Here is a 14,488-nt window from a genome sequence, read left to right as displayed (position 1 = left end):
CGTCGGTAGGACTCCTTGGGCGGAGGATCAGTCAGTCACAAGGCCGCTTCGTATACAGGGAAACACAAACACAGAATAAACGGAGGCAAAAATCCGCGCTTCAAGTGGGATTTGAACCCACGATCCCAGTGTTTAAGCGGGCGACGGCAGTTCATACCTTAGGCCACGAGGCACTGTGATTGGTTTGACGCACAATTCCTGTGATTAAGTTGTGCCTGAAGTTATGAAGTGAAAGTGTTATAAAAAAAATCTGTATGAAAAGAGTCCCGCTGCCGGAATACAATCACAGGCTTTCCAACTAGTATACAGAATTCCCATCAGATGGAAAACGAATCGTTTTTAATTCTTGATATATGCATATATAATATCAGAAGGCAATATATAACGAAGACATATGGCTGTAAATATTTTTGTATTCTGAGCATTGCACTTTTAATGTAACGTAGAATAATACACTCACAGATCATTTCGCATTTTTTTCTGACACAGATAGCAAATGAGATAAAACGTAAGGCATAACATCTTTTTTTTGTATGTACCAGGCTACACGGCGTCAGATACCACCAGATGACACTCTTCGTGGCGATCTGTGCTGCGTAGTCACAGTGGTCACAGTCATCACAGTGCTGTGGTCACAACCGTAGGCACACCAAATCCTAGATGTACTGTACTTCAATTTCTTGTCCTTAAGATTTATGGCTGGAGTTTAAGGTCTGCGAAAGTCCTTAAGATCCCGAAGATGGCAACTGGCATGTTTGCCTAACTGTGCAAAAACCTTCAACATTCTACACGGAATATTCCCGAAAGCCGAAGTCATACATGAATTTCTTTGGTTATGCCGTTCTAAAACCCCTGGCGATTTTGAGCAACATAAGCATCTAAGCGATCTAAGCATCCACAGAATAAGCCGAATAGGCTAAATATTTTGGTATGTCCACGATCGTGCAGGTGTCATCGCAGTCATAGAAGCAGTGAGAAAGTCTCCACCGTAAAAAAACTTGCATGGTTTTCCAATTCTTGATTGTTAATCAGAATTATAATTATAGATGTTAGTTTTGGACATTAACTTTTACACTATTTTAAATACTACAGTCATTTTCGTGAGTAATAATGGCATATCTGTGAACATACGGGAATGGAATTTGAAGTCCTACAAATGTAAACATGGCGACTGCTAATGCTAATTGGTGTTTATATTTTATATCTGTGAAAGTTATAGGCGTGGAATAGAGTTTGTTACAAAATGCAAGTGTTAGTCTCAGGTAAGGGTCTCAATTGCCTGTATACTATATGAGAGTTTTCTTAGTCGTTTCATTAACTGCTGCAGGAAAATTTTGCGGTTTTAGTATAGTTTACATCCTATGCTAATTTTACAGGTCATTGGTAATGTCATTTGTGGCCGATCAAGCTCTTATTACTTATTATTAAGGTCATTGTTATGTGAACTTGATCCTTGTATCGTGTTTTATTTACATATTTTACTGTAAGTAATTTGTGACTGACTAAATACCAAATGATTGTCATGTGAAGTTATTTCTTATTCAACGAGTTTTATGTACACATATGAGTATATGTGTTATGGCTTATTCACAGCCTGGGCGCTGGGCAAGCAATGAACCTATTTCGAGCCCTTATCCCTTGTGCGTTGCAAAGAAGTTGCTGGACAGGAGATGAACGTATGACTGGAAGAATGGGAGCTTCTGCCTCCAATCCAACTGGAGAGCCACCGAGCAGAGTCGGTTCTACAACTCAAGCAGCACGTTTGTCAGCTGGTTTTCATACTGGTATTGCTCCATCAGGCACAAGTGATCAACTATCTGTGGTTGTGAGGTAAAAAAAAAGTAATCTTTTTATAGTTTTGTGTGAATGAAGGCCTATTTTTTATTCTTATTGTAGGCAATCCATTAGACCACCCTCATTAGTCATACCTGATCGAAACATAACAGGTTGTTGCCTATTAAGATACACACAATAGTAAACTGTTCATATACATTTCAGCAGAATCAACAACTCAAAAGATTGCCTCAAAATTGCATTAAGAACTGATATGAAAACAGTACACAGGAAAGAGTACTTGTATAACATAACTCCTATAAATAAAATAAATGAGTGCACCAATATATGTGCAGGAAAACTGAAATGAGATAAGAGTAAGAATGACATGCTGATTACAAACACATTGCAGAGAAACTCAGCAACCTGTTAATTTAATATTACACATTTTTGGTTCTATACATTCTGAAAGTCATCAGAACATTTTCTGTTCTTTTATTTTATCATTGTTTTTACATGTATGAACATAAGTTATGTGATCAGTTTTAGTTATGTGGTTATGACATAATTACAAATTTTCGATTTTAATTATACTTGCAGTTTACTCAGAGCTTGTTAAGCTTTGTGTATGCCTTGCATGATGTTAAACTCTGGTTGAAACAAGTGTATCAAAAATATTTCATTTCATTTCATTTCATAATAGTGTGTGTGTGATGGTGAAAAGTTCAAGTTCTAATTATCAATGAAATCCATTTGAATGAGAGAAGGTCTCTGCTCTGTGGATTTGAGTGTGTAAATGGCATGCCTTATCCTTCCATGCAAATGCCGGGATGGTACTTGATGTACTTGACTATGATTCATCTCTGTACATCTTGTTTATCATTCATAGTCATCCTGCCATTTGAGTCTTCATAATGTACACAGCTGATATCCAATGTTATTTACACCAAGAAACACTTTTGTAATGTAAATTACTGAATGACAGTCTTCTAGGACATGGTGCCACATAATTTGGTGGGAACCTGCTGCTCCCATACAAACTTATACAACATAATGTCCCAGAAGATATAATCTTGATATTCCCTGTCATGACAACCTCAAATGTAAATGGTAAATGCATAGTTTATGTGGTACAAATGATGAGATGGTTGTGAATTATGGATTGTATGAGTTCTGGAAAGATGTGGTTGTGGTCTGGTGTAATGTAATGTGTCAGAATGTGTCTGAACAGACTGAAGAAGCACATAAATCCTCAGTTAGGGTTATTAGGCTAGATTAAGACTTACAATACAGATGCTAAGCATGGGGGAGAAGAGGAATGCTTGTAGGATTTTGATGGGAAAGCCATAAGGAAAGAGACCACTAGAAAGACATAGGTGGGAGGATAATATTAAAATGGATTTTAAAGAAATAGGATGGGGTGGTATGGATTGGATTGATGTGGTTTAGGATAGGGACTGGTGGAAAGCTCTTGAAAACACGGTAATGAACCTTTGGGTTCCATAAAATGTTGGAAGAGTTGAGGCTAGTCAAGAAGGGCTTGGCATCATGGAGCTGGTTAATGAATTAAAATGCTTACCGTCACAGTTTCTTTTCTGCCAGTATGTCTGAGTAGGTCGGGACTATGTAATGTCCCCATGTTCTGTAGCAGTTACTTAAGTGGTGAGAGATTGAGGAAAAACATTGAATGTTCTTGAAACTCTTATGATTACCCTGGACACAGGACAGGAGTTTTTGAGTCTCTTACTGATATTATTCTCATTTCCAGAGAGAGAAAAAAGAAAGTGACTGGATTTGCAACACTGCGCAAGAAGTTCATCCGCCGCCGCCGATCATCTAAAGCTTGTGATCATGGACGAGTGCTGCGTGAGCTGGTGGCTGAGTGGGGTTCCTTGGAGGTGGGAGCTCTGTTGGAAGAGTATGAGGCTCTAGCTGCCTTGAAGGACTTGTCGGTGCAGGCTGAACTTGCCAGGCCTCCTGCCGCCACATACAAGCAAGATCTGTCCACTCTGTACGACTTCAAATACTGCACAGATGCAGATCTGGTGTTCCGTCAGGTGTGCTTCCCTGTACACCGCGCCTTGCTCTCTGCACGTTGCCCCTATTTCAGAGACCTGCTGGCTGGGTATCCTGGCTATGGGGCTCGAATTTGCTTGGAACTCCGTACTCCAGGCGTGGATGTTCAGATGTTCTCAGCTCTTCTTCGGTACCTGTACACTGGTGACATATGCACTCATGATGGGACCTTAGACCTGAGTGTGCTTTGTCGGCTGGGGGAAGAGTTTGGCACACCCAATCCTCTAGAGCATGATCTTTGTTACCTGCTGGAGACAGGTGACTATGCTGATGCTGCCCTGGTGTTCACATCAGATGGAGCTGTGGGAAATGGTGGGAGTGGTATTGGTGGGAGTGGGGACTATCAGCGACCTGATTCTGGCAGCTCAGAGTATGGGTTCCGACCAAAGTTAGAACTGCCGTGCCACAAAGCTATACTAAGTGCTAGGTCACCGTTCTTCCGTAACTTGATCCAGCGACGTACAAGATCAGGTGAGGAACACACAGAGCGAGCTCTACACATTCCGACCCGCATAGTTCTGGACGAATCTGTAATCCCCAAACGTTACGCCAGAGTGCTCCTCCATGCTGTGTACTTGGATACAGTGGATCTCTCGTTGATACTTCGTGGGAATGGCTGTGGAAGCAGTGCAGGCAGCCTTGGTGAGGTGCAGGCACTGACACACACTGGACGTACACGACCAAGCCCCCTGGAGGAGGCCATGGAGCTGTACCAGATAGGCAGGTTCCTGGAGTTGGACATCTTGGCACAGGGTTGTGAGGACCTCATTCTGGAGTGGCTGTCACTTGAATCTCTGCCCAGTGTACTGCGTTGGGGTAGTCAGCCCCATGGGTCAGCTTGGGTACATCGCCAGGCTCTTCATTTTCTTCGTGAGGAGTTCCAGGCAGTGGCACAGTCCCCAGTTTTGCACCAACTTGACAAGGCTCACCTTGTTGATGCTTTGAGCAGCCATTTCCTTCAGGTATATTACAGTTGGCTATCTCTGGTAGCAGAGAATATGATGATTCAGTATGACTAACTTCAAAGCTACTGCTCTTCACCTCCTAGCATCATTTCAGTTTCATATGGGTTAATAGATGAAAAGTCTGCTATAACTTCTTTCTTCCCATAATCTTTCCTTTTCAAAATGTTGCTATCTTTCCTCTCATCTTGTTATATTCTAATACTTGGCTGAACCACTGTTTTCTAGGTTGTCTCCTAGATTTCTTTCCTTTAAATTTATCATTAAAGCACCCATCAATAATGCAACAGTATTTTTTTAACTATAATAGATATCTAAAATATGTTTTTCACAAAAAGTGCAACTTTAATACTTTACGATGTTGTTAAAACCATAAAATGTCATTAAGACACTAAAAGTGATCATCAAATTATTAAAATGTTTCTAGTTTTACATATCTTTCTTCACTTTACTACATGTTTCGGCCGCATATGGATGGGCCATCATCAGGTAATTTTCCTTTATGTTTACAGGGAGACCGCTGCACTGTTCACTTGTCTGTCGTCATTGTTTAGCTTTTATCTCCTTTCCATTTAATTTCAATTCTGATTTCTGTCTGATATCCTTGATCTTTCATTTATTTTATATATCCAAACCATTGTAATTATTTCTTTTAAAAGCCCAGTATTAAATTTAATCCTGCAGCAGTTCCATCCATTTCCACTGTCCCAATTTATTACCCAAAGATCCATCTTACTGTTGTTATACTTCCATCACCTTCTCAGTCTTTTAAGTGGCTGCTTTGCAAGTGGTTCCCACCGAAATATTTCTATACATTTTTTGTCTCCTACATCTTTGCTACGTTTAAATTCATTTTAGCTGCCTCCATTTCACTGTCCTAACAATACTAGATCAACTGTATTATTCACAGAGTTTGTCATTTTGTAAAAGCCTAAATTCCCTACTTTAGTCTTTCATCTTAAAGCCAACCACTTTCTGGAATATTTTGTTTTATATGTTTTCAATTCCTGCAATTTCTTAAGAGTAATAGAACGGTAAATGGTTTGGAGGAATTCAATCCAAATCCTAATTCTATGCCATAATTTTGCAGTGAAATTTAATAATGAAAAGTACAGTCTTCTGTGATGTGACACAGTGTACGGTAGTCTTGTAGATTGTTACCAAGTCTCAAAGGAACCTGCTGTCTTCATATTGTACCCACAAAATGAGGGTGGCAAGTTCTTGTAAAATGCAGGTAACTTTCAATCAGATTGCACAGTACTATGTCCCAGAACATATTGATCTTCAGAGTTATAATGATGGTTTCTTTGTAATCCAGGCTAGTGAGTTGGAGGTGTTGCAGGCCGTTCTAAAATGGGGAGAACACGAGTTGATCCGGCGGATGGAAGACCGAGGTCAGTATGTGCTACTTGATATTTATTTTGAGTTTGACCATTATGCTGATTGCTTCTACACTGATTTCATTCTTACTGTACAGAACCCAACCTCCTGAGTCACACAGCTCACTCTGTGACACGGAAAGGTATCAAGAAACGAGACCTGAGTGATGTTGAGCTGCGTGAGATTCTATCAGATTTGCTGCCTCTTGTGAGGATGGACCATGTCCTACCACCAAGCAGTGATGTACTAAATCAGGCCATTCGACGAGGACTGGTGAGTAAGAAGCGGCAGTATATCACTTTAGAGAAGTTGTCTTAATTCCTGTTGGACATATTTTTCTTATAATAGCAAAGAGCAGTGGAAAATATGTACTTCATTTGTATACACTTTTCACTCTTGTTCTGATGCTAAGATAGTAAAACAGCACCTGTTTTGTATAGACAGATCTAAAATCGTTACTGTGCATGAATAGTTATCCATATTCCATCCATCCTTTTCATATTTTGAAATTTAATCATTTCTCTTTTAAATTTGTTAAATTTTGAATTCCAGTTTCTACAATAAAAAAGTATTTTATAATTTTATCTTATCTTACTTTCTCTGCAATACTTCTCAAAAATATCATATACATTGCTGGATTCTGCTTTTAATTATCTTTTTAAGGTCTTTCTTTTGGTGCTATATGTTAGTATTGTTTATACAGTACATAATGGACTTGCCTGTAAGCTATACATCTGATGAATTTTAAATAGGTAAGCACCCCACCTAGCCATATGATAGGCGATGACCAGGAAAACCTACGTGCCAATGCATGGATCCGTGGGGGTAAGAACAACGGACTATTTGTGCGGCCAAGGCTGTTCATGCCATATTATGAAGAGATTAAGGCACAGCTGGATGATCATCTGGTGCAGGAGGTGCAGCTTCTCAGGCTGCGCAGGTTGCCCTACAGCCCTGATATCCCAGATACATTGTACATGGTGGAGGACAAGCCCCGTCCTCACGGCACAGCTGGAGTAGATGTTCTAGCAGCAGCAATACCAGGTATGTTGCTTTATAGTTTCTTCAGAGTGCCTGCAGAAGATTGGTGCCATTTTGTGTTGTGTGAGGTTTGAGGTTCTCATAAATATGAAGGTTATGTTCTTCTGAGATGTGATGCCGTGCAGTCTCATAGATAGGTACCAGTATTTTAGAGGTTCATCTACCCTGAAAATGGAAGCAGATTTCTCGGAAACATTAGTACTTGTGACCACACCATAGCTCAAGCGGTTAGTCGCTAGCTTCCCACAACGGCAGCCTGGGTTCGATCTCGGGTCTGGTGAAGTGGGATTTGTGGTGGACAAAGTGGCACTGGGGCGGGGTTTTCGAGTACTTCGGTTTCCCCTGCCACTCTTCATTCCNATCTTCATTCCACCAAAATTCTCCATCATCATAATCACCTGGGGCAGGCTACAATAGGCCAATCAGTGGCTGCCGTGCCAAGTGGACCCAGTTGGACTCCACCTCCCACTAAGAGAAAAACATTAGTACCTTTCTGCTAAACTGCATGACATCATATCTACACACAGAAACCACTTAACAACAACATAACTAGTCTAGCAGCATAGGAAAACCTAGACGCCAGTGGAGCATCCATAACAACACTGATAATAACACTACATCGACATCCTTACAAACGGCACAAATAACACGCATAATACCCATGCCAAAACGGGAATGCAGTGTGAATAAATCCAACAACAAGAAATACTTGCAAGCAAATGTCTTTTAAATGAATGGACGACAACCGCATTAAAAAACATTTAGATGTTAATTAATTTTAATTCAACATGAATCTATACATCTATTTCCTCATATGCCTTCATGGAACAGTGCTTAATTAATTAAGCACAGGGATAACTTTACCTTTTTTACTGTACATTTTAACTGACATCTCAGTGAGTTGAATATAATTTTGATGTCACCTAATTAAAAATGTGTTGCATTATAGATGGAAGAGAAAGCACGAGTGATACTTCAGTGCAACAGGATGCTGAAATATAATATTATGAATTACTCTGCTTCAACTAATTATTATCATCATTACTTACTCATGGAGCTGAACCCTTCTTGATGAGCTGGTAATTCTGCAGCAAGAGATTTGTTTCTACTCCACAGCATCCAGACTGGTTCTAGGAACCAGTGGGTACCTGGTGTAAAGTGGCCAGGGCATCAAGCCGACCATTCACCTCCTTGTGCTGAGGTCAAGAATGGTGGAGCTATACTTCCAGTCCTTCATATGTCTTTATGGCATGGTGCTTAATTAATTAGGAAAAGGGCAACTTAATATAGATGTATTAATCTCAATATTACATTATTATTTTATGTTTTCATTTTATACAGGTAACTTGAGGACTGGAGCTGACATTTGGAGTGAACACTGTTCCATATCATAAGATTTATCAGAGTGTCAGAAGTAGGTTAAGTCTCCAATAGATGGCAGTAGGAGAGAAGAATAAGTCATACATACATTCTACCACTAAAATCTGGAACCACAATTTAGACAGGAGCATTTAGTCCAGTGAAGGGTTAAGTGCAACCCATCATGGTGGTATTGTAGTGTGAAGCATGGCACTGAAAGGGCTAATAAATGTTTCTGTTGTATAATGGCCCTTTTCTTTTCTGCTAGTTCCAGATTCAGCCACAATGTCAGCAATGTTGAAACGTGAGCAGAAACTTCGCCAAGCGCCAAGTTGTCAGAGGGCTGTTTCATTGCATTTGTCATCACGACATGAAATCAACCGTCAGATCAGGCTGCGTGTTGTAAGAGAGTTCAATCTGCCTGATGCTGTAGCTGATCTCTTGGAGGTGAGGAAAGTTCATCATCTAGTTTTATGACTTCCCATCCTTATTCATTATTGCTGACAATGCATAGGAATTATAAAATTATCATAATATTATCACTTGTATGAGTGACTATTGATGGGGATTTAGATTGGATATTGGATTTATTTACCACTTTAACATATGGATTGTGACAACACTTGATTATAGCATCATCACTGATCTCCACAATTTAGAAATCACTACAGCACATGTTAAGCCTTTTCACTCTGCTGTGTCTTTACCAGTCATTCCCTGGTAATGGCTTCTAACATTGGAGATTCTTCAGCTTCTGTGCTTGCTTTATTGCCTGTTGGCAATACTGCACTGACTAAGACTTCTCTTCATGGACTTCCTGACAACTCTCACAACTGACTAACTTCTGAATTTGTCTTACTTATAACATCTCGGTGTGAACTGCGTAGAAAACACCATTCATTGTTGTTCTCCAGTCGTTTCTGTTGGTATGTGTTTGTTTGTGAAGGTGTTACTTAGGAATGACTGTGCATACTTGCTTATTAAGAATCCGTTTTTTAGCAGAGGATGTTGTTTCATTGTTTGTTTCGAGGTTGTTACCCAGTAATGGGTCTACCTGCTACAGTATCGTTAATTTATTTATCTGTTGTTTATTAAATCATAATGGAGACTATATAGCATGAAATTTTAGGATGATTAGTGAATAATGAGTTGGAAGGGATGTGGAAGGAAGTGGTCTTAGTTTCAGCTGAGGTATTATCCTGGTGTGTGCGTAAGGAACTGATGAAGACTGAAATACTCAGGGTGGTCAGTTTCCAGACTGAGATTTGAATCTGAGACCTACAAACCAGTGGTGCTACTCAGCCAGCTGCAACGTTTTATATATCCACTATTGTTTCTGTCACTGCCACTGCCCCCCACCCCCCTCCCCCATTCTTGTCAGTTTGGAGGATAGCTCTGCATGCAGTACAAGAAGTTCTGAGAAGACCTGATCAGCTACTTTCCTTTCACTACATATTGAATATGTGATATGCCATGGATCACATAATAAACACTGTGTTCAGCGGTTTCTCTGTTGTTGCATTTGTATTTGGTGTCATGGGAATATGTTTACCGAGCTATTACCTAGCAACAGTAGTCTCTTCTTCTTCTGCTATTCCAGCTTACAGGTGTTAAGGGGAAACACAAAGAGACATAGACAGGAAGGTGATCTGATAAACCTGCTTTTATTTTTTCAAAATAAGGAAAGCAAGCAAAAAATTGTAATAGTGATGTTCTGAGATTATGGTACCACAGTGTGCTCACAGGACTGCACATGCAGGTTGCAGGTAGTATGAGTTCTGTGGGTAGGTGGATCTGTGAAGAGCAGTTCCTGTCATCAATTTATCATATTTATGAAGAATACTTATTGAGTACAGGAAGTAGAGCCTTTAGTGTAAAATACTGACGTCAAAATCTCATTATACTTTTACTTTGAACACACATTCATTTTCAATTTTATAAATTCTGCATAACAGCTGGTCTCTGTTATATCTTCCACAGATTCATTATTAAGAATAAAACGTTTCTCTGCTGCACTCTGTGGCCTGTGTTCCCCAGTGAAAAATTCCTTCTGTACCATAATTTGGCTATGTCCTTCCTGTTGAATGTTATGTTTCTAATGCCACTGTATGCCCCTTCATTATTCCCATGATCTTTCTTTAATGTGTCAGCTAGTGTTTAATAATTCACAGAATTTAATAAATCATGAATGACAGTAGGTTTCTCCAAAACATTGGTGACTGCTAGATTATGTGATATCACTTTCTAGAACAGAGCAGTTCTCATAGTCACCGTTGTGTGAATCTCAAGTCTCCCAAGACAACTTTCATCCATAAATCAACTCTTTGCTCCCCATAATGTAACAAAATCCAAAGGATCTTTCTTCTTTTAACATAATAAAATGTAATGAAACCTAATTTCAGTTTAAATACTTCCCCGCAAATAACAGGGTGGATAGTACCACACATTAATTTTTCAAATGGAAGGGACCAGAAGGTGCAAATAAATAAACATGTTCAGTTGTAATAAATTTTCTTCTAAATCGCTTATATGTGAGCTTTCTAATGGCCTGGATGATCTCTTCCTGCAACCCATGGAAGCCATGATATGAATTTGGGAATTAACTGTGTACTTTGTTCTGAGATAGCCTTGCGTTCAGTGTATGGAAGGAAATATTCATATGAAAATGTTATTCTTTCATAAAATGAAAGAGTATTGAGCCAGGCCTCTGGTGACATAATCATGCAAAAAGCACACGTAAGCACTGGCATTACTGACAGTGTTGACTGCTTGGGATGGAAATGTGACATCTGGGTCTGCTACATAAGCATTTCTGCAGGCTCAAGGAAAAATGCATCGTGATATTGTTTATTGTATGATGATGAATGTGGTTTGTGGTGTGTCAGAATGCTGCATGCTACTGTGCTCAAGAAGATGATGATACAGAAATGGGCATGGATGAGGATCCAGTACCACCTTCGTCTTCTGGTAAATCTCCTGGAGCACCCAGTTGTGCTGGAGGTCTTCCACCATGTTTTGGACGAAATATGACATTCCCACGTGGGCACAGCGCAGCATATACTGTGCGGCATGAGCTGCCTGCTGTTGTTACTGAGGGCGACGCTTATCGTGGTCACGGAGAGGTGAGGCTTATACTGAAAATAATTTTAAGTAATTATGAGATTGTGTATAGGAATTTGCATACCCATTTGTCTTTGGACAAGGAATGTTGTAAAAAAATTTCACTTTTATAAATTCTCTCCTTGTAATTTCCCTCTGTTCTGTATATAGATAACGGTATTTTGTATATGGAGATTAACACTGTTATTACCTGCAGCCCGAGAGCAGCTCTTGTAGTGATGGCCACCTGTCTGACATCATGCCAGATGTTGCTATGGCAACAGCATCATTTGGCCAGCTACAGCTGCAGGAACAGCAGGAGTTGGAGTTGGACCTTGGAGATGGAACAAGCCACCTCCACAACCCACTGTCAGCATCACCCTCACGTCCCGTCCACCCACTGATGCCTCATCCACTTCCTCATGGAGGCTACCACCGATACCTTGGTCCTGGTCCACCACCTCCATATTCACACCATCGACCTTCCCCCGCACACATGGGTTCAGGCCCCTACCACACTGGACCACCTAGATTCATATAGTGCAGCGATGCGCTTCCAGCGCTGCCCGGGTTTCTGAATCAAGTAACAGACTTTGCAACTTGCTGCCACAGACGACTTCTTGCTTCTTGGGAGAGCTGGGAAGGTTTCAGGTGATTGAGATAGTGACCACCGATTACACATCTGTGTAGAAAAGTTCGTCATTCAGGGAACCATATTCTGTGCAGACTGATCTGGGGAACCACGTCTGGTATATTCGAAATCAAGTTCAGTGACGGATAATATTCATCCTTGATGGTTGATACTGACTCCCAGCATCATTGTTTGAAGATGCTTCTGTGGGCATGCAGGGCAGGTACTCTTAGTGATCTTGAGTGGTTGGTGTGTAATTTTGTGTTGGTCAGTGTTGAGGGTCTCTAAGTGCGGGAATATATATATAATTTGTTGTCATGGATTACTCTTCCTGGTAATGGGTAACAGTAGACTGAATGGATTGTTCCATGATTTGAAAGCTCAGTTCATTGTGCTAGGTGGAATATAATCTAATGCAGGAGGCTGTTTTGTAGAAGTATATTGTTAAGAATATTGTAGATAATTGAAGACAAAAAGGTCCAATTCTGTGGATTTTTCATGTCAAACTGCAGTGCATACTTACTTACCTCTTTTTTTTTTAATAATGTTATGACAAGTATAAAACTGGGGAGTTAGGTTAAAATTAGAATTTGTGCTGATATAATGTACTTGAGATGCTGGCTTATGTGTGATGAAAGTCAAAACTCATGTTGTTTGTTTTTATTTCATGATCTTCCAGAAGAGACGAGTGATAGTACAGTATGAACATATGATAACATAGAAAAATGGAAAACTGGAAAGGAAAGTAAGAATTTTTGTATTTTTCAGCATCAGTATACATCTAGATGAAGAGATTCAGGCTGTGGTCATATTTCCAACAAATTGCTCTGTTAGGATAATTTTCTGGGATGCAGGAGTTGTCCATTCTGCATCTGTATCTTGACATTTTTTTATTAATATATCTATCTGGAAAGTGTAGCAATGGAATTACCTCTCCATATGCATCTTGCCTCTGCTGTGTGTCACATGACATCTGTATTTGATCACACTATCTTATTTATTTAATTTTATATTAATTTGCAGTTTATTGATAATATTGTGACATGTTGACCCCTACCTCCCCTGCGGTACGTGGCGGTAACGTAACGCTCGCGTTACTACGGTAATAGGCGAGTTCCCGCCCTGCCACTCCCCTCCGCGGTGACGTCACCGAGGGATATCGCGGTCACTAGGCAACGCGAGTCAACAGCGGCGATGTTACGATAGTAACAGCGGTTACCTCCGCTAGCGTTACATAGCAACACAGCGCCAGGCAAAGAGGGTGCCTATTACGCGGCCGTTTTCCGTATGGTCCGATCGAGGCTACATGAGGCGCAGCGAAGGCTATTCACAGTCAGTTGTACTGAGTTGTACTGAGTCAGTCAGCGAGTCCTGGACCTATCGTCGAGAAAGTCAGCCAGTCAGTTGTACTGTGGCATTTGGAGTGTACTATTTGTGATACTGCAGATAGCAGTAATCGTGAATCTGTAATTTGGGTGATTGTATGAGCGAATGTGAAATAAAATTCGCTACATCGAATACATCGAGAATTTATTTGTCGCGTTATACGCCCGATACGCGACAACTGGTGTCAGAAGTGGGATTAGAACTTACACACGTGATCAACGAGATTCGAACTCAAGACACGTGATAATTTGGTGTCAGAATTTTTACGAACTTGAACACGCCTGACAAATAATTGGATTATTGTGCATCGAGTATTTGACTGCTACAAAATGGAGGAGCAAGACATTCAGCTAATACTTGAAATGCTGAAAGAAATGAGAGCCGATAGCAGGAAAGACCATAAGGATTTGATGGCAAGATGGGAGGCTGACAGACAAGCATGGCGAGAAGGGGCGGACGCCGACTCGAAAGCCTGGCGAGAAAAAACTTCCGCAGAGACCAGAGCAACCCTAGCAATGACGGCACAACAAGAAGAGGTCCCCACAGTAATACCGGTCGGAGCGACGATGGCCTTCCTAGTAATGGAGGCACGTCAAGAAGAAGAAGATCTGGCCTCAGCGAACAGGAAACCTGAGGTGGCAGAATTACAAGAGGTACCCGTACAAGACGCCGAAGTAATGCCGGTCGGAGAACCGAAGAACAAAAGGCGCAGGAACCGACATCGACGAAACATGAAGAATCCGACGCGGAAGAATTGCGGACCCCAGAATAAACTGGCCGT

General features: G+C 40.6%; 2 protein-coding genes across 2 annotated transcripts in view; both read left to right on the top strand.

Annotated features, from left to right (window-relative positions):
- The first annotated feature begins 948 nt into the window (after positions 1-948).
- Positions 949-13,381, top strand: LOC111863285 (BTB/POZ domain-containing protein 7). The gene is made up of 9 exons (XM_023849471.2): positions 949-1,262; positions 1,594-1,830; positions 3,542-4,811; positions 6,130-6,205; positions 6,289-6,464; positions 6,944-7,235; positions 8,860-9,038; positions 11,477-11,713; positions 11,908-13,381. Exons 2-9 carry the CDS (start codon positions 1,613-1,615, stop codon positions 12,229-12,231), a joined length of 2,772 nt encoding a protein of 923 aa, XP_023705239.1. The 5' UTR covers positions 949-1,262; positions 1,594-1,612; the 3' UTR covers positions 12,232-13,381.
- A 655-nt stretch (positions 13,382-14,036) lies between these two features.
- Positions 14,037-14,488, top strand: part of LOC111863287 (DNA repair protein XRCC3) — a 22,182-nt gene continuing 21,730 nt past the window's right edge. Inside the window, exon 1 of the mRNA XM_023849474.2 lies at positions 14,037-14,252. Coding sequence (XP_023705242.1) covers positions 14,037-14,252 — 216 coding nt within the window. The remainder of the gene's footprint in view (positions 14,253-14,488) is intronic.

The sequence above is a fragment of the Cryptotermes secundus genome, unplaced genomic scaffold, assembly GCF_002891405.2.
Source record: "Cryptotermes secundus unplaced genomic scaffold, Csec_1.0 scaffold9, whole genome shotgun sequence".
In the NCBI taxonomy this organism is placed as follows: domain Eukaryota; kingdom Metazoa; phylum Arthropoda; class Insecta; order Blattodea; family Kalotermitidae; genus Cryptotermes; species Cryptotermes secundus.
The sequence above is the reverse complement of the archived record's forward strand: the minus strand, read 5'-3'. Positions and strand labels throughout refer to the sequence as shown.